The 27,382-nt window shown below is 39.6% G+C and overlaps 1 protein-coding gene across 1 annotated transcript in view; it reads right to left on the bottom strand.

Annotated features, from left to right (window-relative positions):
* LOC150087446 (orexin receptor type 2-like) overlaps positions 1-26,928 on the bottom strand; it is a 46,893-nt gene extending 19,965 nt beyond the window's left edge. The window contains exons 1-2 of the mRNA XM_090372075.1: positions 26,800-26,928; positions 10,167-10,821 (exon numbers count right to left, since the gene is read on the bottom strand). Coding sequence (XP_090228201.1) covers positions 10,167-10,580 — 414 coding nt within the window. The 5' untranslated portion in view covers positions 10,581-10,821; positions 26,800-26,928. The remainder of the gene's footprint in view (positions 1-10,166; positions 10,822-26,799) is intronic.
* Positions 26,929-27,382: the final 454 nt, after the last annotated feature.

Genomic DNA, 27,382 nt, shown 5'->3' with positions numbered 1-27,382 from the left:
AGCACTTTCAGGACCTTTCCTTTGGATATGGCCATTGGCCAGTGGCTGAATAAAATTTCTGATTGCTATCCATAGCATTCACGAATGACCTAGCACTTTTCTTTTAAGATAATTCACACGTAGCATCGTGGGTAGCACAGGTCTTATAATCCCTCCTTCTACACATGGTGGAAAAGACCCGACTTCGAATCACGTCAATGACTTGTGGAATTTTTATGGGTCTTTTTCACAACGTGGCTGAGTTAGTCGCTCTCAATTGAGGGTAGCATGTTTTTTGATACCGGAAAGTGGGGTTTTTCGTTCAGAAAACAGTAAATTGTCCACAGAACAAGGCAATTCACACTGAATGGACAGAAATCCTGAGATACCTACCTAGTAACGGGTAGGCCCATCTTTGGCCCGGATAATGGCAGTCGCACGACGAAGCATTGAGTCCACTAGTTCACAAAAGTGTTCCACAGGACGTGACTGCTAAATACGATTCACATTTGTATTGATTGATTTATTGTAAATTCCACTGACCTGGTGGTCATGCTGGAGTATTAACAAGACCGGTAATCGGTGAGGCCATTCCATGATGGTAAAACCTGCGGAATGCTTTTCGAACCATGTTCTAGTCACCACGGCTCTGTATAAAGGCGCATTATCCTGCTGGAAGAGTCCATTGCCTTGTAGGTGCACGATGACTAAGATGAGGGATGCAGATAGTCTGCAAGGATGGATACGTACCCTGGACCGTTCAGAGATGCGTCTAGACATACCAGAGGTCACAATATGTGCCAGTCGAACATGCCCGAGACGATTACCGGCTGTCCACCTGCCTGAATAGTTCCTTGTTGACATGACGGGTGCATAGATTCATGCGGTAATTGGAAATGGGACTCATCGGATCAGGAGACCCGTCTCCAATCATCCTAGGTCCAGTGCCGATGTTTTTTCTCCCAGTTGAGGAGCAGATTCTTTCTGAACTCCACATTTGGGCCATAACTCATAAATTGGAAATTCCTCCTCCTAAAAGGTGCGCCCTTTATAAACGAAATGCCCTTTGAAGACCATTTCTCTTCTACTCGGCCCCTTCTTATTAAACTAAATAATTCTTCTGTTCCAGTGGTCAGCTCTAGAAAATTAGGTTTAATTATTGACAGTAAACTTTCTTTTCTTCTACATATTTCCTATTTGGCCGGGAAAATTAAAAAAAAATTCCACTATGTTTATTCGAATTTTGCTGCACCAACCCCCCCCCCCCCAAAAAAAAGAAAATGCTAAACACGAATCTCCCTCCTCACCTAGGTAACTGTCAAGTGACCTTTGAAGTTCCTCAAATCGTCAGATTGAACTACCTGCGAAGGCAACTCGTTCCAGTAATCAACGACTCTTGAAGCCTCTTCAAGTCATCCTGAAGGAACGCTGCTTGGTATCCTCATTAACAACTCTCCCAATCTTTACGTTGTCTTAAAATTTTGACATCGCGCCCTTTATTCCTTCATCGATGTCGTTTATGAAAATCAGAAACAACAGTGGTCGAAGAACCGCCCCTTGTGGGGACCCCACTTCTGATTTAGTCGATCTGAAGAATATCTATTAATCAAAATCCGCTACCTTCTGCCCTGCAGCATCTGATGCAGATGTAATCTATGTTTGAGTCAACGTAACTTTGCCAGCAGCGTTGGAGTTGACCTTAAAGATTGTGCAGGAGTGCGTAGGGTACAGAGATCCCAGAAATTTGAGGATGAAATGACACGAGTTAGCCATTTGTTCGAAGTTGTGGACCTTCTGCTGTTTATTGTGGTTGGTAGCCTTGTCAGATGGTTTGAGTTCTTACCTGTGGATATAAAAGATGTTTATTAAGGAGCCCTCTTAAGTAACCAATACTCCTCGGCACAGACCTGTTTCTTAATTATCGGTATTGTTGACTCCCTAGATTTCTTCTGCATAGATATATTTCTTCCTTGTTCTCATGGTCACTTGCATAAAGAAGGTTTTGTTTGGCACCCCATTCAAGGTTGCGTATTCTTGTTACTAGCGCTTCAATGTACTGATGGACTCTTACGTTTTGGGTAGAAAATAACCCCAAGGTCTTTACGACTTTTCACTTGGGATTCATGGAAAGAGGGTAGCAACAGCTTTAAAGAGAATATCATCATGCCATATTTACTGGAGTTTAGGTGCAGCCAAACCTGTTCATGGTAGAAAGCTAACTCAGCGATATTGTTGTTTATAAAATTGTTAATAATTTTAGGTGGGTCAACTCCTGACAGGATGGTGGTCAGTACCTTGATGTCGTTGACGTACACCAAAATATTTTCAATCCGATCGATGAGAGGTCCGGACAAAACACCTCTTTGTGGCACTCCACTTTTCTAGTGTACACCAATTTGTTGTTCCTGACGTATACAGTTTTACATGTAAGTAAGGATCTTATGAAGGCCATTATGTTTCCCTGAAGATGGGAAAAAGATTCCAGCAGATTATTTTCCCTACATCCAGCTCATGCGTAGCTTACCATCTTAGTTAAACATTTTCCCCTTAAAAAAACACGTTGTTTTTCCTTCAGAATACCATTTCTGTCTGTATGTTCCAGGACAGCAATCTTGATCACTGCCTCCATGGTTTTGCCTACCACCAACGTTAGACTAACCGGTCTGTAGTTACTGACTTCACTCTTAGAACTGCCAACAATTGAATTTGGAGAAGTGCCAACGTACTGGCAATACTTTGGAACTTCTTCAAATCCAAAGGAATCTCTTCCTAATCCAACGATGTCCTCGCACTAATTAACCACACTGTTAATTATGAGAACATAATTAATACTAAATATTAAAATGAAGATCACACAAGTATGAAGTTCGCCACGTCCTCTCTGTCAGTTGCAAAATATATCCAGGAATGTTTTTCCTCTCTCTCTCTCTTGTAATAAAAACAAAATATGTCCCCTGTTGGATCAACACTGAATAAACTTCATTTGCTGCAGAACGAGTCGCTGATGGTTACGAGGAATGTGTCCATTATGAAGGAGGTCACGTCCGATATGAAAGAAGAGTATACAACTTTCTCCTTGCTTCAACAAATGGCTGCTCTCTTTCGCTCTGGAGCATACGCAAGGTTATTTTGTTATCCGAAGAATGATGTTTATGGTGGTAGAAACACAAACACGTTTCTTCTTACAGGAAGGATGCTGCATGAAGAGAGAAATTCGTACTAGGAGATGTGACCTTATACGTGGAACGAACAGTGATCCAATCCACCGTGAATCTTAGTAATGGTTTTAACCCCATTATCTTATTCTGCAGCCATATTTTAATATGGGAACTTTATTTGTGAAAGGACTGTACATTAGGATTAAGGAACTTAGCTATTCATAATTTAAATACAAAATTCGATTTATGAACACCTCTTTAGATCCAGGACATTTCACCCTGAAGATATTGCTGTATTTGAGCTTCCGATTCTACATCTTCTTAACTCCCATTTCTTCAAGAAACTACTGATATAATAAATTTAACAAAATTGATAGCAGTACCAAGAAAGAATGACAAAAAAAAGTATCTTCAGATACAAAAATCTCGAAACCACTTATGTGATTGCAAGAGAAGTCAGAGTGCCTCTGAAGAAGATTCTGTGGTGTCTATAAAGAAATATCACAAAGAGAGTATGAGTTTAGTTGGATATTTTTTAAGTGCACTCGATATTTTCTGATTTTATGTCCACTTAAAAGATAGGGAAGAGGATCTTTCTTGATTGAACAGGATGAGGGAAGATATTGAGGTTGCAGTAAAGCGACAGGCTGTCATAAGCTAAAAGACCCCAAACCGGAAATGGGTTTCAATAGGGTAGAGCGTGTTCGATGTTTTTAATTTAATGAAATGCTTCGGATGAAGTGTGAGAGTTCTTGTCACAGAAGGACGATCTGATTTTCCAGTTTTTTAATTCGTTGCTCACTCCATCTTTCTTGTTTTACGTTAGGTGGCATCTACTGTGAGGTAAATCCCCATGAAGTAATTAGGAATATTCTTTCTAGTACAAAAAGCGTTCTACCCAAAAGAATCTGCAATGCAGGGGTTGAAATATTCCTGCACAAAGACGCGATAAAACAATTCATTGCGTTGCATCCAAAGGGTAATAAGCTCTAAGAATCAAGGTGTGTCGAAAACAGCATGAGTCCATACAACCATCCTAGCAGGTATCTACAATGGAGGCTGATAGTAGCAGTGCAATGGTGTTGGGGTGCTTTTGCAGTGCGCATTTGGTTATTTGATACCAGTGGAACAACGTTTCCGACCATGCGCATCTCATTATGATTATTGCCCAATTACCAGGTCCCAATCTAATTGAACACACGTTGGATAAAGTGGAACGAATTCTTCGTAACAGAGATCTGTAACCATCCAATTAAAAAAAAAAAATGTGGAAAGCAGTTCAATGACTGAACGGAATTCGGGCTGTTCTGAGGGCTATAAGACGTACTCGCTATTAGGCAGCATACCTAATAAAGTGGCCACTCAGTGTGCATGCATCTTGGCTGAAATAACATTCCAAGATAGAATTCTTGTGGTAAAGTTTTAATATAAATACGATCTTTATTGTAAAGTTGACCGGTACACGCAGGTACCACGACTCTACAATACCCTTCAGGGCATCATGGCACGGGTTAACAAGCGGCAGGGTAATCTCGCTGGAAGTATAAAGATTAAATTATACTAAAATAATATAAATTGCGATAACAAAAGATAGTTTCCTTGAGTCCGGGTTTTTGTGAGATTCTTGCCCATCTGTAACGATCTGAAATCATTTGGAAGTTGTGGAGACCACGTGCAGATCTAGGATCAGCCGTCTATACTTTTTATCATCTATGATTTTATACAGGTCAGCATCCAGGGATTGAACTAGATGGAGTTTCTGATAAGGGAAGAACCGATCTTTAAAATGTAGCCTCGAAGGAAGAGAAAGAAGCTTGGAAGTGGAGCGGAGTGCTGGTTGGGGGATCTGCCAGCACATGGTGTCCCAAATGTTGGGCGCTGATACTCTCCCTGCGTTCATTTTTATGGTGAAGATGAATCTTCTCTCGTGCATTAATGCTGAAAACCTGGTTAACTTCAGCTCTTTGGCCATCGGTGTTTTGTACTGCTGTGGTGGGAGATGACACCTCCAGATTGCCCATTTCAGGAACCAGTATTCAGCGGCTTTTAATGGTTTAATTGTGATGTCTGCAGCCGAGCCCCACAACTCTACTCCATACAGTACACCTCCGAAAATCATCACCTGATGTACGTTTTTATCAGGTTTGTGTTCTGAATGGGTAGCAAGTGATGCTTGGCAACCGATCGTTTCCTGTTGAATTTTGCACAGAGTTCTTCTATATGATGATGGAATCTTAATTTTCTGTCGAAGATCACACTCCAATCTCTCTACTTTTCAATGCAGGGGATCAAGACTCTGTCAATTGCAGGTTGAATTATGGTTGGTGTGGGTTGAAGTGGGAACACTGTGATGACAGATTTCTCTGGGTTAACTAGCAGGTCAAATTTCGTGAGGTACTACTGTACTTCGGATAAGGTCCTCTTGATGGTTACTGTGGCGTTTTTTTGCTTCATCGGTTGAATTTATTTTTGTGAAGATCTTCAAATCATCTGCATATGATATCATATCTATTCTATTGTGTATTAACGGATAGATGATAGCTGTGAAAAGAAATCCAGACAGGACTCCTCCTTGTGGAACGCCTGCTTGTATTTGCCTAGTATACCTTTGCTTTCCTATGGACATTTGGAGGGTTCCATTCCGAAGAGGAGATGTCAGAAACTTCAATACTTGGCCTGTGATATGATAATAATTTCGAAGGAGTTTAAGCAAGGCTGGGATGTGGACACTATCCACCCAGGCTTGTAGATCAAGATATGTGATTGCCATTTCTTCTTTCTCCTCAAACGATCCAAGGATGGCATTGGTAGTCTTAATCAGATTACTAACTATTGATCTGTTGTGTAAAGCATAATGGATTTTCTGAGGCCTGTGAGGGAGAATGTGCGTGGTAAATGTTTTCAGTACTTTAGACCCATCTCTCGAGGAACGAGAGATGGGTCTAAAGTGCTTGGCCATAAAACGTGATGTTTTATGGCTTGAGACTTTAGGCGGTTGAAGCTTGCTCGTCCTTTGGAGTATGCAATTCGGTCAGAAACTAGTCCTGTCATTTTCCATTGTTTGTAGAATTTCTGTTTAAGCTTAAAGCTGTTGCTCAGCTCAGGAGTCCACTATCCTCTCGTACTTTCGGAGATCCTTATTTTCTTTGAGGCTGCATAATTAGAAATTGTGACGAGCCAGCGAGTTTAAAGATCTAAGATAAGCTGATTATCACATTGCTCAAGTGCCTTCCAAGGAATTGCAGTGACTGCTTCTAGACATTTACTAATGTTGAGTAATTTTGGGCTCGTTATTACCTTGATGTGGACCTGTGTCGAGACGTTGTAGTTTGGAGTCAGAAAATATAAGTTAATTAAAATTGGCATGTGATCAGATTGAAAAACTATTTCTGTTGTAGAATCAAGTTCACAGTTGCTTGATGACAGCACAAGATCAAGATGGTGGTCACCCCTGGTCGGGAGATTATTAATTAGATGGATTCCTAATGGGTGAAGGTTATTTAGCAATTTGGACTGAAGATGAACAAGTTGAGGGGAAAAGTTGAAGCCTCCACAGATAACATGCCTTGCCAAGTGACGAAGCCCATGAATGAGCCAATTAGCTATCTCATCGAGAGTTTCAGCATCGGATCCTGGATGGCTGTATATAACTGCAATATCAATGCGAGCAGATTTAAATTGGCATGACCCAATTAGCCCTTCGAACTTAGTAGAGTGGCTTTTGTAATTCTTAGTAACAAGTATGTGTGGTATTTTATAGAAGAGTCCCACTCCAGGAATTGTTGTGAATTTGCTTCCATCTATGCTTTCGGTCCTGAGTCAGCTAGTCGGGTTGACTGGACCCTGAATGCAACCGTGGCATGATTGGCTGTGCATCTGAAGTCTGGTAGGAGGTGAGGATTGAAAGTAGGGCCTGATGAGGAGCCCTCGGGGCCAGGTGGATGGCTAACACAAGATTTTGTATTTGTTCTGGTGCAGTCTAATCTGAAAGATGAATAGGAAGGTTATTTTGTGGTTAGTTGGTATACATCAACAGATATGTTAAAATTATCTCTTATGGCATTTTTAACTTGCTCAGAGGTTGTATGTGGAGCCAATCTTGAAATGGATAGGTTTTTGCGAGTGGGTTGTTGGCCGACGTGTGCTGGAGTTGCCACTAGTCTCGAGCCAAGTAGTTAATGACTTTCCCAATCTATACGCCCTTTATTCCTTCATAGATGTGTTTTATGAAAATCAGAAATAACAGTGGTGGAAGAACAGCTCCTCGGGGACCCCACTTCTGATGTTACGTCGATCTCAAGAATATCCATTAATTACAATCTTCTGCTCTGCAGTCACCCTACAGTCCATCTTAGAGTCTTCCCAGTAATCCCAACATGTTCCAGCTTATACAGTAAGCTCTCACGAGTGACTAAGTCAAGTGTCTTACTAAAATCCAAATAAACTAAGTCGAAATTGTTACTTACATCTAACTCATGAGTAACTATGTCAAAATAGCTTACTGGGTCAGTTGAATTTCCCTTAACAAAATGAAGTTGTATGTCCTTCAGAATGCCATTTCTATCTAAATGACCTTGGACTGTACTCTTAATCATGGCCTCTTAGATTTTCTCTACCGCTGAATTCGACTAACCGGTCTGTAGTTACCAACTTTATGTTTTGGTGGTACGTTGGCAATTCTCCAATCCAAAGGAATCCCTCCCGATTCCAAAGATACCATTACAATTAGCCTCAATGGTTCAATATCCTCTCTGGCCGTCTTCCACAAAATCAAAATCCTTCGAAATCATTAATTTCATATGGCTCAGCCTCACTCGCAAGGCCTTTAGCATAAAAGGTCTTTTGTCTTACTGGTCTAATGAAGCATCTTCAAATCAATGGCAATGTTTACTGACGGGGTGTGTTCATTGGAACACTGAGAGTTCCAAGAAAAGAAATCTCATCCCAAGACTACATTATTACAATATTTTAATTCTATAGCGAATTTGTAGTGGATTTAAAATCTCTACAGATTATTGATTCTATAAATCTCAAATCCTCCCAACCATGGGACATTAATCACACATCTGCTGTTATGCCCACAAACTTCATTCAAGCTTCTAGACTCCGTTCAAAAGAAGGCAGCCAATTTAGCCGCTCTCTTACAATGTCTGTCCATTTTGTGTCATGGACATTGTAATACCCCCAGGTCTTTTTCATTTTCCACTACCCTGAGTGTGGAACCACACAGTTGGTATGTTACTCTGGGTTTACTGCTACACATATGCAGTGCTTTGCATACGTGGTGCAGTCTCCTTAGAAGGGGAATTGAACTAGCATTCTGGAGCTGCCCTACATAAGATACAATTAAAAATAACAAAAAAGTACTCATCAGAAGACAATTAAACTTTGGAATGAGCTGTATAATTTGTGAAAGACACGGTGGGATATCAGCCAAACTGGCACGGTTACAAAATATTTCTACCAAAAGATTTTTACTACCAAAAAAATGCAAAAAATTGTTCACTCCTATTTTTAAACTTTTTCTTGAATTCCAAATGCATGTAACTTGGGCTGGATACATGTGATCGTTGTGTTTATGATGACCTGTTTATGATGGAATAAAAGCGACGCTGGTCTTCTTGAAACACTGAATTTCTCTTGAAAGTCTGACCGATATCAGCCAAAATATGAATTTGGAATAAAATCTGCAAACAGTCTGTCTAAATTTGGTTGACTTTATTACGAACCTCTTGAATTGCGAATTGAATCAGGACCATCAAGAAGAACGTAATTTTCTCTTTTTTGGAGTCCGAATGTGCTTCTTCAAGAATCTGATATCTTCACTGTGAACGGGGAGTTTATTTCTCTTGTGGAAATCCTCTCAGTCAAAGGTCCAAGACTTCTCTTGGACCTTTGGGTGCAAAGATTTATGCATCCATCTGCGATCAACATTTTCTCCCACACATTTGCAGACTGGGGATTCTTCCACATTCTGTTACTTGACTAATCTTAGTAAGGAGGCGTAGGACTATAGTCTCTACCTAGGACCGAACATAATTGCATTGTCCATTGCTAATAATCATCTAATAATGATGTCAGAAATAAGATTGGTAAGGAGAGCAAAAGGGCGCTCTTACCAAGACAGAATTCAGTTTTGAAAATTGCAACGTCTAGATATTAGTCACCTGCGAGGAGATCTGATCGAGGTCTTTAAGACCATGAATAGATTGAACAATCCCATTATTGATGGAATCCTTTCTCTTGCTCAGATTACACACAGGAGGGGGATAAATTCAAATTGAGGAAGGATGGTCGCAGGATAAGCTAATTGAGATACTTATATATTTCACTTAGAATATTCGCCAAGGTAATTAAGGAGACATCAGATTATCTTGTTGCCTTATCCTGTGTCACGGGATAAGGCAACAGTACTCTTATCCATACATGGTTGCCCCATACATAATAGTTGGTATTATCCAGGATGAGGTACGTTCGTTGATGCTATGGTCTATCACCTTAACTCAGTTCATTTTTTTATCTTGGTTGGACTCTGGGGTAAGAAGATTAAAGTTGTGATGTGCCGTACATAATTCTGGCGCGAGTTGCATACACCTTTTATCCATACTGGATATGAAGTGTGCAGATTCGCGTCTGGGGACAAAAGTCTTTTGTTTACCATGCATGGATGCATTTTAATCACAAGTGTAATTAACTGTCCTTTCTCTCGCAGTTTATAATTAGCCGCTCAAAGTTTCCGGGCGAAAAACAAAATCGAACAACAAAAGCAGACGGGAAAACTTTTAACGTCATCACAATATGGCGTCTGCTATCTGATGAAGTCGTTTGACAACATTGTTCCAGAAAAGCGATGAGATAATCCACACACACACACACATACATTAGGGCTAAGAAAATGATACGAAACTAATTAAGGTCAATTGTTCTTAAAATTAATACTCTTGAATCAATTTGAATATGTTACCTTATTGGGTGTAAGAATACGCCACCCCATGGCAACCCGTCTAATAATTACCCAATTGTACTTACCTGCAGGTAGAGAACTAGTTTACATAGCATGCTGCCGAAGAACCACGTTTCTGTAACATCCCACAGCACTGAGGGGGGCAAGCAAATTAGAATGACCAAAAAATCTGCCATTGCAAGATTGACAATGAAGTAGTTGGTTACTGTCCTCATGGAGTGGTTGCGATATACTGAAATGCAAACGAGCGCATTCCCTACCAATCCAATAGTAAACACGGTAATGTGCAACGCTATCAACACCCACTCATAAGGGGTAGGGAAGATGTAAGCCTCAATCATCTCAATATAGTCTTCATCTGGGACACAGTACTCGTTTGTACACACCTCTGTCTCATTCGAGCTGTTTGTTGTGACATTTTCCACTTTAGGGACCAACCAGGCGTTGCTGTAATCATCCAGTAAGTACAAGTCATCCATCAGGAGCGGTGTTTCTTCTTCTCCTTTGAAACGTCTACTCAACAAATACTCTCAGATAATGCCAAGAATATAGAGCTGCCCTCTCGGAAGAGGGCGCTATGCTCGTTAATAATTGAGCAGGTGGTTTTAAATATTCATTGGAGAGAACGAAGTCTTTGGCAAAGAGCTGCTTCGAGTATAATGGCCACTTTAGTCTCGCTGGCTTCCTGTAGGGATTTCGAAAAGTCAATGAACCCTTCACCTGGAAAGATAATAATAGAATATGATTACTTGCAAAGTCATCGACTGAGACTTTGGGATTAATATTTTAAGAAGGAATTGAAGATTATGAATGTAATCTCTTCTTTCTCTAATCAAATTTTACTATTAATTAAGAATTTATCAATTAATTGATAAATACTTGATTATTTATAAATTTCTACTATTTAGGATTCTAACAGCACGCAAATTCTAAATTGAATGAATTATGTTTGACTGAAGCTAAAAGAAAAGAAAATGAAGTTAAAAGAAAAGAAAAAATTCTTCAACATCTACCAAAAATGAAACACTGACTCCAAATTAATCTCATATCCAGTGGTCACTTCATTATCTGATCTGAAGTGACCATTCCTCTTGGTTTCTAAAAGATAAGTTGCAGTTATTGAACAATCCAATTGACGAATCAAGTTAAAACAAAACTTCAACTGTCTGATGGTTCATGATGGTTCCACTCCCGTGGAGTGGAACCATCAGACAGTTCCTTATGGCGAAATCTCCATGGGGTTGTTCGTCCAGCAAAAAGAGGCAAATCAATCAGAGAACACACTCAATGGTCCTAATACGACACTTTACTTTTTTACTGTACAGTAATGTCGTGTGTTGATACCCACCCAATTACAGACCACTTGCGTCAAGAATAGAGAGGAGAAACCTCAAAATGGACTGAGGATAGTACAGGGTAGAGTTAACGTTGTGCTGTAGGAATCCCAATTTGGGGATCCAAACTCTCACCCACCAACTGTGGTGAACATATCCTCACAATTGCCAGGTTTCGTTTGGACATTCCAGTCCCAGCTTCTTTGACCCGAGGGAACTTTATTACCCATACTCTTATGGGTAATAAAGGTCGATTATACGATTCATTCTGAACACAGCAAATAATACCACATGATAACTGCTCAAAACTCTCCAATTCATCCCTTACAGCAGTCCAATTAGTTTCCATTGGACTCCCTCAGGATTTTCAATGAGGATTTCAGAATCTATAATTTTAAACGTCCACCACTGTTGGTTGACTTGGAAAATTTGCTGGTCCAAACATTACACGAACTAAATTTCTATATCATGAATAACCTATCAGCTAGAGGACCTAATTGACCATATCGGACTTTGCATCGGTATCTGCTTTCATCCTACTTCCACCAGTCACTGCATTCAAATCTGACCACAACCCATAATCTTTCAGTTCCTCATTCCCAAGAAAAACTAAAATATTCCACGAAAACCAAGGAATAAAGTGGTAACGTCATTGGAAATTCTACATATCTAGTGGGAGATTGCTGTTATAATTTTTGAACGCTCGTTTGGCCAATGAACTGCATATGAGATGGCTTAATTAAGCCATCTGGACTTTGGCATCTAAAGGGATTCATCAAATGTCCTCGTGTGCAACACAGTTGGTAGAATCGCCGTTCTCCCCACTAGGTGTAAAAGACCTGAGAAAAGACCCATCGATGGTGAGGAATTTTTATGGGCCCTTTGCACAACGTGGCTTAGTTAGCCAAGGGTAGCATGGTTTTTTCTCCCGGAAACTCGGTTGGATGGAGAAATAATCCTCCTTCCAAGTTCCATGGAAATGCCAATTATTTTTGATGTTCATTTTTACGTAGGAGATTATCTGATCAGAGAGAACTGGATATGGTCACTCGATTTGCCATGGAAATTGTAATTGACCAATCAGAAAGAATTCGATTCATTTTTAGTCAATTAGATGATTGCATGAGTCTTGTGATCCATCATTGGCATACATTTTAATAAGTGGAACATATTTTAACTTAGGAAATGATAAGCAATGAATAAAACATTAGGGATAAATCCTTGTCACTTTATTGGGCCCCTGATGTCTACATCCTACAGACCAATGAATGCCATGACAGTTTAAAAGACAGCGTTTGCAAAAACCAAATACTTCTGCTGGATTGATAAGTCGATATCTGACCAGGGCCACATATCACGCTTAGGAGACGATTACCTTCAAAGAAATTGAGATATTTATTTGAAAGTGTCTTAAAAATTTAACAGAAGTTATAAGGAATCTTACGAGTAGCTGAAGTCTTGAAATTTTAAGGAGACTGGTTGCGAAATCACATATTCTTAGACTTTTCCTGACATTCAAATGAAGCATTGAATTCATTGTGATCATTTATATCCATCGAGTTCCATATTTCAATCTTATCCATCCATCACTTGAAATCAGCTTGCGTTGACAGTACACTCTTGAGAAGTCTGGAAAGATATCTTATTTCGGTTTTGAAGGATTACCGAAGTTTAAGGGGAAAGTAAACAGATCCATTTTTTCCATCTCATTCATTTCCTGTGAGAAACTATGGAAAACGCGGTATAAATGGAGAAACACGTTGCCAAATGATTTATGTTTAAGGTCATCCTTGAAGAGAACGTTGCAAATGCGAAAGATAATAAATGGGATGGTGGATGGGGCTGATAATGGATACTTCTAATAGAACACCTCTCTGCAAGGCCAAAGACAAAAACCAATAATGTATTCTATTAATCAAATGGAAACTGGAATCAGTTGGTTTGTGAAACGACTCTGATGAAGGATTTTTTATTATTGCCCTTGAAACGTTTACGAATTTTAATCAAGAATTTTTCTCTAATTAGGAGATTAACTTTTTCGTTTTTGTTGTGTACTTATTTTTTTTTGGTCACGTGGTAGTGGCACATTAACGTGCATTTTGAAAGAAGTGAACGATGAATATTTTTAAGGAAAACATTCTCGTACTGGTGACATTTTTCGGATAATTTTTAGTTCAATTACTTAATCAGGGACGAACATTTCGTGTGGCATTTTTCGATATTACTTGGCAGGTTTCTTGGTTTTCGGTTTTTGCTATCGATGTAACTTTCTTTTGGCTCCAACGACCCCCTTTATCGTAATTACTCGCGACTTCCTTTTTTTAAAGGCTCATGAGGCGGTGATGTAGTTAGTAGAGAAGAGGCTCAGTAGCTTGGGGGAAGGGGAGGTTAATCCGTTTTTTGTCTGAAGTAGAAAAGGCTACCATACATTTACGATGGCTGGCCAAAGGGCGTTTTAAGACCCATAAACTTTTGATTTAATCAATTAAAGCTCTGTGGACTTGAAAAATTGTCTGAGAAATGTAAAAAAAAAAAAAGTTCTAGACGAGGTCAGACTAAAGAAAATCGCGTTTAATCTCCCCCGGGGTTTTTTGGTGTATTCTATCAAAAAGACATCTGGCTGCAGGAAATCAAACGACCCGTTTTCTCGGAAGTAATTTCTGTAAAAAAACAAATCTTATTTTAAAAGAGAAACCTCACCACCTCCACGATATTCTCTTTTTCCAGACATCTCTTCGAAGAGAGATATGTCACCATGAAACATTTAAAATCTTATGACGAAATGGAAGTTTCATATCTGTATGAGATCCTATAAATTTCGCATGAATTTCGCTAAGACGAGATCCTTCAAGTTCCACATGAATTTCGCGAGATCCTGTAAGTATTCTATGAGTTTCTCGAGATTTTATGAATTTCACAAGATTCTATAAATTTTCCTGAATTTCAAGACATCCTATAATCTGTCTGCATATTTCGCGAGATTCTATAAGTTTCGCAAGAATCTATAAGTTTTTGTATGGGTTTCGGGAGATCCTATAATCTTCTGTGAGTTTCTCGAGATCCTGTAATTTTTGTGAGCTTCTCGAGATCCTATAATATATCTATGAAGTTTGCAAGACTGTAAGTTTTCTTGTGAGGTTCGAGAGGTTCCGTGAGTTTTGCAAGATTCTATAAGTTTTTGTAGGTTTTGCGAGATCCTATAATCTTCTGTAAGTTTATCGAGATCCTGTAATATTTTTGCGAATTTCTTGAGAACCTATAAGATGGGAGAATCATTATCCTATAAATGGGATAATTTAAATGACAAAAAATAGAGGTCGACTTATACTCCGAAACATACGGTAATTTTTTGTGATTGTACAATAATAACAGGGCTTGTTTGTGATAGCCAATTTCCGATTTTACGTAATGGGGTCGTGGGGAGTTGCGGCTACGGTCGCCATCACTTTCTTTCTCTCTCATCTTATTTCATTTTCTCCCTCTTTCTTTCTTCCAGTGCCATTCTAACAGTTTTCCATTTAATATTTCAGCTCGTGCATCAACTGCTTTTTGATTTCTTTATTAACCGAGTTTTCGGGATTTTGCCTCCGCTGTTAGTTCGCAAGTGGCGACGATGTCGGATATGCTCGTCACGAATCCAATTTAAATTAAACGCCGTAATTGCGCGTTTATTCATCCCACGTGACGCTATTATACTCTCCAAACAGACCGGCAAAAACACGTTTTCCTTTCGAAATGCGTTATCGCGTTTTAATCCCATAAAATGGAACGCAAAAAAATCAGTCGGAGTGATGTTCCGCCCGCGTTAATGGCGGCCGAGTTTGTGCGTTCTGTGTCGAGCGTCGTTTGATCGGTTTCTTGAGTTTTTAATAACGGGGCGTAATAAAAGGGAATTACACACCGAGATGAAGATGGAAGCTTGTTAGGGAGATGTGAATGCCGCGAGGTGCTCTTGGCGCTGACGTAAGAGTAGCCAATCTCTCTCTCTCTCTCTCTCTCTCTCTCTCTCTCTCTCTCTCTCTCTCTCTCTCTCTCATCATAAATATTCACGCCGTTCCTATTGCGAAATGAATTAGTGCGTGCTCGGATATCCCGACCCGTGCATCTCTGCCACACGGACACAAATTATTCATTGCTCAATAACGCGGTAAACATTGTTTCTCTCTCCCCCCCTGACTGCGTGGTAATAGGGAAATGAGAAGGGGGCCCTCCGTTATTTATGGTTGCGTGTCCTTGATGAAGGTTCGCATTAGAGAAGTCGTTCGTTCTCTTAAAGAGGGGCTCAGTCCACGATGTGCTTCTAACACGCCAAACGCTCTCTGATGGCCTCAAGTCTCTTCCTCTTTCTCTCACTCTCTCATATTCATTCTCGCTCTTTCCTCACCACTCTCTACCTCTACTTCTCTCTCTGTTTCATTTTTGCCATTCCTCTTTCCCACTTTCTCATTTTTTTTTCTCTCTCCTCTCTCTCTATTCTCTGTGTTTCTTTCTTTTTCTCTCTATTTTCTGTTTCTGTTTCTGTCTCTCTTTCTGTGCTTCTCTGTTTTCTTGTCTTTGTAATCTATTTATTACTGCAGTCTAGACAAGACTGCAGTAATAATTCAGACACAGCATGGGTTTGTTAAGGGGAGGTCTTGTCTGACCAATCTCATTGGATACTACGATGTGGTCACAAAGGAACTGGATGCTACAAATAATTTTGATATCATATACTTGGATTTCAGGAAAATGGAGAGGTTTGGCATTAAGGGTAAATTGCTGCAATGGATAAAAGGATGGTTAAGTGGGAGAAGACAGAGGGTGGTAATCAATGGGTGCTGCTCTTCTTGGACTAATGTTATTAGTGGAGTCCCACAGGGTTCGGTGTTAGGTCCACTGTTGTTTTGTATATTTATCAATGATATTGATGAAGGTATATCAGGCTTAATGTCGAAGTTTGCAGATTGGTAGGGTTGTTAATGACAGTAATGGCAGTGTGCTACTGCAACAGGATCTAGATAATTTGGGCAGATGGGCTAAGAAGTGGCAACTGAAGTTTAACCTTGACAAATGCAAAGTACTGCATATGGGTAGAAGTAACCCCAACGAACCAACTGTGTGGTACTAAACTTAGGGTGGTGGAGAATGAAAAAGACCTGTGCAGTCAGATTGAAGTTCTCTGAGCAGTGCAGAGAATAGGCCAGAGTAAGTCATGGTGTCTTGTCAATGATATACAGGAATTTTGCTAGCAGGAATCAGGTGGTGATTATTCCCTTGTATAAGGCAATGGTGAGGCCACACTTGAGTACTGTATACAGGTCTGGAGGTGAGTATTGTATACAGGTCTCAAGATTGGTGAGGGGAATGAAGGGATCCTCTTACCAAGAGAGGCTTAGGTTCTGCAAATTGCAGTGGCTGGAGACTAGGCACCTGCGCGGTGATCTGATTGAGGTGTATAAGGCCTTGAATGGGTTCAGCACGCTGAATTCTGATGGGATCCTTCCACTTGTTCAGATTACGAACCTAAGGGGGCATAAATTGAAATTAAGAAAGGACAGATGTAGAATAGATGTGCGGAAATTTGCCTTTAGCCAGCGGGTGGTTAATTGCTGGAACAAACTTCCATCTGTCATTGTGGAAGTTGATAGGTTGAATAAATTTAAGGAGGAACTGGACAGGCATTTGGAGGGAATGGTGTGATTTTTTTTTTTTTTTGCCTGATGCTGCATAAGCTCATACACTTGCTTTCTTGCATCACATGCCACTACTACTACTACTACTACTATTTTCTCTTTATCTCTCTTTCTGTTTCTGTCTCTCTCTCTTTCTTTTTGTTTCTGTCTCTCTCTATTTTTCTGTCTCTATTTTCTGTCCGTCCCTCTCTCTTTCTTTCGCTTTCTTTCCGCTTCTGTCTGTCTGTCTGTCTCTTTCTCTCTCTTTCTATTTTCTGTCTCTTTATGTCTCTTTCTCCCTCTCTATTCTGTCACTACATTTATCTCTCCTTCTTTGCTTCTCTCCCTCCTTTTCTGTCTTTCTTTCTTTCTCTCTCAATTTTAGCTCACGCGCTTAATTCTGTTTTTCTGTCCATCGCCAAGCCCGAACTAAGTGGAGACTGAGCGAGCATCGAATTCCTCCCCGATTGCGTCTTTGCAGAAATGACAAAGCGAGTCACCTGATCCCCCAAGCAGGGGATCATTATTCTTACTGGCAGCTATTACATACACCTCATTACGTATGAGGGAGAGTATCTTTCTTAATGCGCGCCTCCCAGTGGCATGATCGGTCCTCATCTCATCTTAGCAAGTTTTTTATCGAAATTTCTTTCAAGACATCGAAACTTTGGTAACAGAGAAGAATCAGCTGTCAAAAAAAATGGGCCAATCTCAATCACCAAAGTACGCATTTATTAACGAACTCACCAACAATCAAACCTCACTTAAAGTCTTTCATCCCAAAAAACACGAAACGCCAAATGTTCAACCGAATATTACCAACACACTTATTTGTAGAGGAGGAAAATCTTAAATCTCATTAAAGACGCTAATAGCAAAATACGCAGACGATAAGACGAATTTTGAGTGTTTTCGAATTTGCAATCGCTTGACATGTTCAAAATAACGACAGAATGAATAATATTCAGCATCCCCCGATTCTAATTGGCGAAGTTTTGAAATACTCGAATCTCAGTCGGGCGTTCATAACATCACGTGACACTAAGAATAATTAGGAGCGGGCAGAACACAAACAGAAAACCCGGATTAATGTCTTCCTCCATTTCCTCAATCTCCAAGTGTCTTCCCGGGAGGCAAAGACTTTTCTTTCTGGTCCAATAATGACTCGATCGAGACGCGGAGAACCTGGCGGGGTTTCTTCGCTCTTTTAACGACACACCGATGGCAATTGAAGAAAATTAGAAGTCGGTCGAACGCCACCTTCGGGTAGGCGGTCGTGTGACCCACCGAAAGGCGAATGTCGGTGTTCGCCGATCGAGTTTATTACTTCCAGACTATACTTGTCTAACCGCACGCAAACGATTATGTTCGCCAAGATGTCGGAGCAGCTGGGTCCTTATGTCGTCGCCGGTGGGGATGCTACTAGAGTGGGCGGGATCCCGGTCCCATCGTGCGCCAAAACAGCGGACTTCAGATTGACGCTCGTAATGGTGGAAGAGGGAAATTACAGACACACGCGTAATGTTAAACGAACCTCGGGGAATTCGTTAAGGGGGAGGGGAGTGGTTCTCTACCCCTTTTCTATCGTCAGTAGAGTCGTCCCCCTGTTCATTAAACGCATTGATGGGAGGTCGTTTGCTCCCAGGTTTATGACAACTTAAGATATTTTTGGAAGGCAATTACCCGATACAACTTAAACGCCTTCTTACAAAGGAAAGAAAGAAAAAAGTAGTAAGGACTTCAATAAATATCTAAGAAATAAACTCTGAAGATAGCTCTGGTGGCCTTAAGTCAATGTCTGGAAAAATAATCGCTTAAACAGACTATAGAGATACAATACACCAACACCGTGTGACCTTAGATGCCTTAGCACAAAATTCGACAGCTATAGTCTCCCCACTCACAATTTACCGCGGTAGGCAGCGTATCTAATTAGGCCTTCGATTTTATAGAATGAAAAACAAGCGTTTAGAAGGTTTAGGATTCGCAAGCTGAGGCAGCTGGACCTTAAACTTCTTAAGAAAAATAATTTAGAGGTCTGAGTTGAGTTTAACAACCCCTCTGATTAAAAAGCAAGGTCTTATAAGGACATATCAGACAACTGTCTTGACTACAGCGTAGACAGGAAAAATATCAAGGTAAACTGCCTTCGGGGCCCTTATATGAAGGCCCAAAATTTTTAACAAACAATTTCATAGAATTCCATCAATTAGATGTTTTATTTACATCTCACTTTTGTTGTAACTTAACTTTTGCACTTTAGTGTACAAAAGACGAAACTTGTACACTAGTGCAGTTTGAAATTGTACACTGTCACTGGAATGTTAGCGTTTCAAGTTTCAGTGAGTGCGCGCAGGCGCAGAAGCACATGGTTAATGATTAGAAAAATGGATTTCAGAAAGTCGGGTAAAATCTGTTTTTATCCGCTGTACAATTTTTCTCTCTTTCGCCAAGCGACAGAAAAGTTTGACGTATAAAACGTCAAATAAAGATAAATGTGAGAGTATTGACAAACAACACTTCATGAGAAACATTTTTTTTTTTTTTAGTTTGGACTTTTGAAAAAATTTAATGAAAGTTACTTGATGCCTCAAAAAGTAATGCTGTTAAACAAAAAAAAAAACTTAATGGTTATGGTGTTTTTTCTAGAAACGAAAGATAAAAATGACGTCACAATCGTGTATGTTTTGTTTCACGAGTCAATTTTTCTGCACTGTCGTTTGGTAAAAGGAAATGTGTTAATTTCTAATTGTTAGTTTCGAGCTTCTTTCTAGCAAAACGAAAGATAAAAATGACGTCACAATCGGGTATGTTTCATTATCAAAATTTATGCACTGTCGTTTGGTAAAAAGAAACGTGATAATTTCTAATTATTAGTTTCAAGCTTCTTTCTAGCAAAACGAGAGATAAAAATGACGTAACAATGTTTCACGAGTCACAATTTTTCTGCACTGTCGTTTGGTAAAAGGAAACGTGTTAATTTATAATTGTTAGTTTCAAGCTCCTTTCTAGCAAAACGAAAGATAAAAATGACGTCACAATCGTTTATGTTTCATTATCAAAATTTATGCAGTGTCGTTTGGTAAAAGGAAACGTGTTAATTTATAATTGTTAGTTTCAAGCTCCTTTCTAGCAAAACGAAAGATAAAAATGACGTCACAATCGTGTATGTTTCATTATCAAAATTTATGCACTGTCGTTTGGTAAAAGGAAACGTGTTAATTTCTAATTGTTAGTTTCAAGCTTCTTTCTAGCAAAACGAGAGATAAAAATGACGTCACAATCGTGTATGTTTCACGAATCACGATTTTTGTGCATTGTCGTTTGGTGAAAGAAAACGTGCTAATTTCTAATTGTTAATTTCAAGCTCCTATCTAGCAAAACGAAAGATAAAAATGACGTCACTATCGTGTATGTTTCATTATCAAAATTTATGCACTGTCGTTTGGAAAAAGGAAACGTGTTAATTTCTAATTGTTAGTTTCAAGCTTGTTTCTAGCAAAACGAGAGATAAAAATGTCAAAATCGTGTATGTTTCACGAGTCACAATTTTTCTGCACTGTCGTTTGGTAAAAGAAAACGTGTTAATTTCTAATTGTTAGTTTCAAGCTTCTTTCCAGCAAAACGAGAGATAAAAATGACGTCACAATCGTTCACGAGTCAAATTTCTGCCCTGTCGTTTGGTGAAAGAAAACGTGTTAATTTCTAATTTTAGTTTCAAGCTTCTTTCTAGCAATGCTAATTGGTTGTTTAATTCGTCTGCAATCGCTTTGGAAAGCAGTTGAAATCGGCTTTTTAAGCAGACGCTTTAATCTGAAAAATTACAAATTAAAATCGCACTATCCAGGGTTCTCAGAGGTCTCTTTTTAATGTCAGATTAAGTAGTTGCTAACAATAGATTTCGAAGGTGACTTTTCTAATGATTTTACACCAGAACAAAAGATACGCCCCGCAGAAGATGATGCGAAATGATCAAAGATGGCTTTCCCGCTTATTAAAAGATTAAACTCATCAATTATCTACTCTCCCGTGCGAAATTGTATATACTTATTTTTCTTTGTAGTTCCGATCGGGAAACTTGTTTATTTAGAGGCTATCATTAACCTCTTTAGAGTGATTAGCAGACGCGTCCTCTGTAATTAATTGCTACTTCGACTAATGAGATCAGCGCTTTTGCAACGTTAATAGCAACATTGGTGATCGTAAAAAGTAAGGATCCGTCTGTGGGATTGAACAATGTTTTCCAATGAGAGATTATGTATTGTTCTAGAGCATGGATGAGTTGAGGGTTGGGAGATTAAATAAACTTGACATTACCGTTATATAAGTAAATAAAATTAAATAAATAATTTTGGACTTTTGGAATGAGATTTGTTGTCATTCCAAATCTCATTAAAATCGGCAATTTTTTTTTTTTGGTAACATTTTATGAGATTCAAATGTTGGGCCACAAGATAAGACAAGGTTCGCAAGATAACAGCCGATATTAGCCTAGGCATTGACCACTAGATGTCTGAAGACGTCGGTAGGGATCTGCAAGGCTTTCCACAGTTTCGGAATAGATGATGGTTGCGTGTCCATACGCAAAGTATAAAGGAGTCTCTCGAAGATGCAGAACCAGGAAAGAGTACAGATCCAGAGTTTTCAATACTGCAAAACTGCATCTAATCACTCAGGCAGAATTGAATGATTTGGTCTTCTTGAGAGAGAATTGAGAGATTTGGACTTCTCCAAAACCAAGACTCAATTACTAGGATCACGGCCTCAGCAGTGGAATCTTCTTGAAAAGGGTGTCATGGTGTCTTTTTATAGGAAGATGCAATCTAACACAACAACCTATTGCCTCCATGGATGGTGCTTTGGTTTATTGTAACAATGTCCAGGAATTAATTAATTGATTTCATTGCTTCATCCATGGTCAGTTCGAAAGAAGTTTTACTCCATAATGGAAATAAATATCCATCGATACCATGGACCCATGCAGTTCACATGAAGGAAACCTACGAGAACCAACAGGTTCTTTTGCAACTATCAAAACTACAGATGGAATATCTGTGCCGACCTGAAAGTGGTAATTTTGCTGACTGGATCCAAGGTGGATCAGCCAAGTGAAGGATTGCCACTGCATGCTATAAAATGGCAAGACCGTTCAGAGAGCACACCAGGCCAGAAAAATGTGGCACATCCGCCTTTGGTGGATAAGTCAAGAGTCTACCTCCATTGCACATCAAGCTAGTCTTGGTAAAAAATAATTGTGAAAACGATGGGCAAAAAAGAAGATGGATTTTTCTGTTTGAGGCAAAAGTGGTGCTGTGCTTAGTTTTTAATTCAGCAGAATTATGCAATTAGCTCCAACCAGATTAATAAGAAGAGTTCTGCGTGTTCACCAAAGATTTAGTTTTCTCAAAGAAGCCAAGATACGTAAGAAGTGTCAAATTTCTTCAATAGAAGACATTTGAATCTTCTAAAAAAGTGGATTTTTCCATGGATGCGAAAATTTAACTGCGTGCAACGTAAAATACAAAATTCTTTTCTCATTTTAAAAACACATCGACTTAGACTCTACTTGCAATGTCAGCAGGAAAGATGGAGAAATAAAATGCAAGATAATCAAAAAAAGATCTTTGGAAGAAATGGGATGAATTCTTTGAATGTTTGCGCAATTAAACTTAATTAATTCCAGCGCTTATTCTGAGGAATAGGGGGGGGGCTTTCCCCCATCACTTGAACAATCTCCACATTGTGGATTTGGAAAGATGACTCTCTTCCCCAAAAGAAATTAATAGGAATTATTCTTTATGTGCGTCTTCTAAAGGAGTCAGTGTCAGAATTAAAATTGTTATAATTGACTGAGAATTAGATTTTCCATTTGTACACTGCCTATCCAAAGTATTAAATGCACAGCGTTTTATGGTAAAAACCTTCGATGTAGTTTTTGTAGCTAATAAGTGTTCGTTTTCTTTTGGCAGTGCAGTGTATATTAGTATAAATTCGAGGGACCAATTACTTTGGATTTTTTTGTGGGATTTACTTCGTTATTTTTATCCTTTTTTGTGGTCGAAGTTCTTTATTTGGCCGATGGGTAAAATTAATGTCCCATTAAGTTCTGGCCGGGCTGCTCAGGTGAGCGAGGCTATTCGTTGTCAATTGAATAATTATCAGCAATTAACAGGGGCTAATTAAAGAGGGCAGTTATAATTAGCGCTTTCCCATTAATCGTCTGCAACAATTTATAATTCGATTATGAGCAGTTTGAACTTCGTTCGCCCGAAGTATTCTTTGTTGCAATTTTAACGGCGTGTTTAAATACTTTGGTGCATTTCGTGTGTATACTGCTTCCTCAAAATATTAGACGCATCGCAGTATACATTGTTCTCTTAATATTAAACCGACTAATAAGCCAGGGCTCTATATTAGGTGGTGGATAAAGCCATCATTTCAAGATGGATAAACCAAACTAGGCTGAAACAGAAAGAGCATCCGCGCAATCATAAAGATTTCGCACCATGTGGAAAATACTCGAGTCCGAATCCCGTCTATACGAGAGAATGTTTGTCCTGTCCCTCTCAGTCGGTCTGGGACGAGAGTTGTACGATTTTTCTCTAGAAAACTGGGGATTTCCGCAATACAATTTACAGCGAACAAATGCTAACCTCATGGCCTTAGTTGCCTTGGCGCGTAAAACCCACCAACCAGCCTACGCCATTCTTTCTCTGTTTTCTGTTCTCACTTTTCTCTGCGTATTCCAATGTCCCTCTTTCTCTCTTTCTATTTTTCCCCAATCTCTCTCTCTCTATTTCACTCCCCAGTCTCTCTCGCTCACTTTCTTTCTATTTCTCTCTCCAGTTTCTCTCTCTCTCTCTCTCTCTCTCTCTCTTTCTTTCTTTCTATTTCGCTCCCCAGACTCCCTTTCTCTCTCTCTCTCTTTCTTTCTTTCTATTTCTCTCCCAGTCTCCCTTTCTCTCTCTCTTTCTTCCTATTTCGCTCCCCAGTCTCCCTTTCTCTCTCTCTCTCTCTTTCTTTCTTTCTATTTCGTTCCCCAGACTGCCTTTCTCTCTCTCTCTCTCTCTTTCTCTCTCTCTCTCTCTCTTTCTTTCTTTCTATTTCTCTCCCAGGCTCCCTTTCTCTTTCTGTCTCTCTCTCTTTCTTTCTATTTCGCTCCCCAGTCTCCCTTTCTCTCTCTCTCTCTCTCTCTCTCTCTCTCTTTCTTTCTATTTCGCTCCCCAGTGTCTCCCTTTCTCTCTCTCTCTCTCTTTCTATCTATTTCGCTCCCCAGTCTCCCTTTCTCTCTCTCTCTCTCTTTCTTTCTTTCTATTTCGTTCCCCAGACTGCCTTTCTCTCTCTCTCTCTCTCTCTCTCTCTCTCTCTCTCTCTATTTCGCTCCCCAGTTTCCCTTTCTCTCTCTCTCTCTTTCTCTCTCTCTGTCTTTCTATTTCGCTCCCCAGTCTCTCTCTCTCCCTCTCTCTCTCTCTCTCTATCTCTCTCTCTCTCTTTCTATTTCTCTCTCCAGTTTCTCTCTCTCTCTCTCTCTCTTTCACTCCCCAGTCTCTCTCGCTCACTTTCTTTCTATTTCTCTCTCCAGTTTCTCTCTCTCTCTCTCTCTTTCTTTCTTTCTATTTCTCTCCCAGTCTCCCTTTCTCTCTCTCTTTCTTCCTATTTCGCTCCCCAGTCTTCCATTCTCTCTCTCTCTCTCTCTTTCTTTCTTTCTATTTCGTTCCCCAGACTGCCTTTCTCTCTCTCTCTCTCTTTCTCTCTCTCTCTTTCTTTCTTTCTATTTCTCTCCCAGGCTCCCTTTCTCTTTCTGTCTCTCTCTCTTTCTTTCTATTTCGCTCCCCAGTCTCCCTTTCTCTCTCTCTCTCTCTCTTTCTTTCTATTTCGCTCCCCAGTGTCTCCCTTTCTCTCTCTCTCTCTCTCTTTCTTTCTATTTCTCTCCCAGGCTCGATTTCTCTCTCTCTCTCTCTCTCTTTATTTCTATTTCGCTCCCCAGTTTCCCTTTCTCTCTCTCTCTCTTTCTCTCTCTCTCTTTCTTTCTATTTCGCTCCCCAGTTTCCCTTTCTCTCTCTCTCTCTCTTTCTCTCTCTCTCTTTCTCTCTCTCTGTCTTTCTATTTCGCTCCCCAGTCTCTCTCTCTCTCTCTCTCTCTTTCTTTCTATTTCGCTCCCCAGTCTCTCTCTCTCCCTCTCTCTCTCTCTCTATCTCTCTCTCTCTTTCTATTTCTCTCCCCAGTCTCCTCTCTCTCTCTTTTATTTCTTCCAATTTCTCTTATTTCTTCTCACTTTCCATTCCTCTCAACCTCCACTTCTCTCACGTTTTTCTTTTTCTGTTTCTATTTCTCTTTCATTCTTTCCCTCTTCCTATTTCTCTTGTTCCACTTTTCTCCTTTCCCTACTCTTTCTTTCTCCCCATCTCTCTCTCTCTCTCTCTCGCTCTTTTCTGAGTGTCTTCCTTTCATTGTTTTTCCTCTTAATCTGTCTTTCCACTACACTCTCTCTATATGCTTCTTGCTTTATTGTCGCAGTCTTTCACTCCTTCTTTCTTTCTTTTTCTCTCTCTCTCTCCCTTCCTCTGTCATTCTCCCTTTTTCTATCTCTCTCTGTCTTTTCTCAGTGTCGCTCTTTCATTCTTTTTCTCTTATTCTATCTTTCCAGTACTCTTTCTATATACTTCCTGCCTTATTGTCGCATTCTTTCACTCCTTTCTTTCTCTCTTTCTCTCTCTGCCTTCCTCTATCTTTCTCCCTCTCTCTCTCTGCCTTCCTCTATCTTTCTCCCTTTCTCTCTCTCTCTCTTTATTCTGATTTTCTTTTTCCCTCTCTCATCCATATGTCCACCTCTCTCTCTTGCCTCTCTATAATGTTTCTTTCTTTCTCTCTTTCCACGACTATTTTTCTTTTCTCTTCTTTCTAGCACAAATATACCTTCTTCTACATCTTGCCTACAATTCTCGCTGTACCATCTAAACAAGAGAACAGAGCAAGTAATGAAACCCACAGTGACTCATCTGATGGAATTCAAGGCATCTTCCTGGAATGTGCACAGCAGTAGTTATTTACTACAACTCAATCCCATTTATTTAAGCCCTCATACAAAGACAGATATGTCCACAAGACATCTACACTCGATCACCAAATAATCCTTCACAGCTAAGCCGTATTTAAGTAACTTTGTGATAGAATCCCCAACGACCTCCAAAATATCGACTCAATCAATTCCAAAAAATCACCCACCACATCAACTGGAAAAGACCTGAGTTAGAAGCCCATTAAAGATACCATGATTTTCTATGGGCCATTTTCACAAGATGGCTGAGTTAGTCGATCTTAGGAAAGATATCATGATTTTTTCTCCCGGTTTTACATCCAGTAGAACCACACGCAATTTACAGACATTAACGAAGACGCAATATGGCCTAAACTGTTGATGCACCTAAAACCCTACAACAACCAACCATTCACTCCATCTTCCGATTCATGATTAAATAACACCTATTTTCCACTACTCCACACAATCTGTGGAAAACTCTTTTAATCAACTCAATACATTACAGACTATCCATGAAATAAAATCAACTTTAATTATCGATTTCTAATAAACGGAATCCATCTTCATTTTAATGCCATCTAGGATTTTTCATCGCAATTATTAAACTGAAAATAATAATTTAAATAAGAGTTACTAATCATTTTTCAAACATTGAACAAGAAGGGTTGCTTACCTTTTTGGTAGATCGCTAAGCTCATTTCTTCTCCTTTTTCTATATCACATAATGAATGCCGAAAAGTTAGCCCAGAAGACAGTGTCCGATAAGTAAGATAAACTTTGCAATGTCAAAACAAGAAGCCTTCTACTCATACCATGATCCAATATCCTCCTCTAATGGGAATTACTTAATATCTTTAAGAGATCTGTCCCGAAGAAGACAGCAAAAGATACATCATACTATGTGGCTGAAATCAAAGGAAGACTCGATGTACGCTTCGGAGTTGCTGATATCGACGGAACAGAAGATAAGCTTGTGATGCGCGCACTCTCTGCTGACTATGACGTCAGAGGAAAGATAGAGAGAGAGCGTCAGAGAGTGAGGGATAGAGAAGGGAGGCCGTACTCGGAAAAATAGAGATCCTCATAGCGTGGAATGATGTAGACTCCATAATCATCATTATTTGACTTTGGATGCACCCTCCGATTGCGTGCATTTGCTTACCAACCCCTTTATTTATCGATCTACCTCTGGACATTAATCCAGGTCCTGCTGGTACGAAAGCAACATGTACTATTTGCATTGCTGAACATAAATA

This window comes from Mastigoproctus giganteus, chromosome 4 (assembly GCF_048544385.1).
Source record: "Mastigoproctus giganteus isolate SK-2022 chromosome 4, ASM4854438v1, whole genome shotgun sequence".
NCBI lineage: Eukaryota > Metazoa > Arthropoda > Arachnida > Uropygi > Thelyphonidae > Mastigoproctus > Mastigoproctus giganteus.
This window is presented reverse-complemented; position numbering and strand designations above follow the sequence as displayed.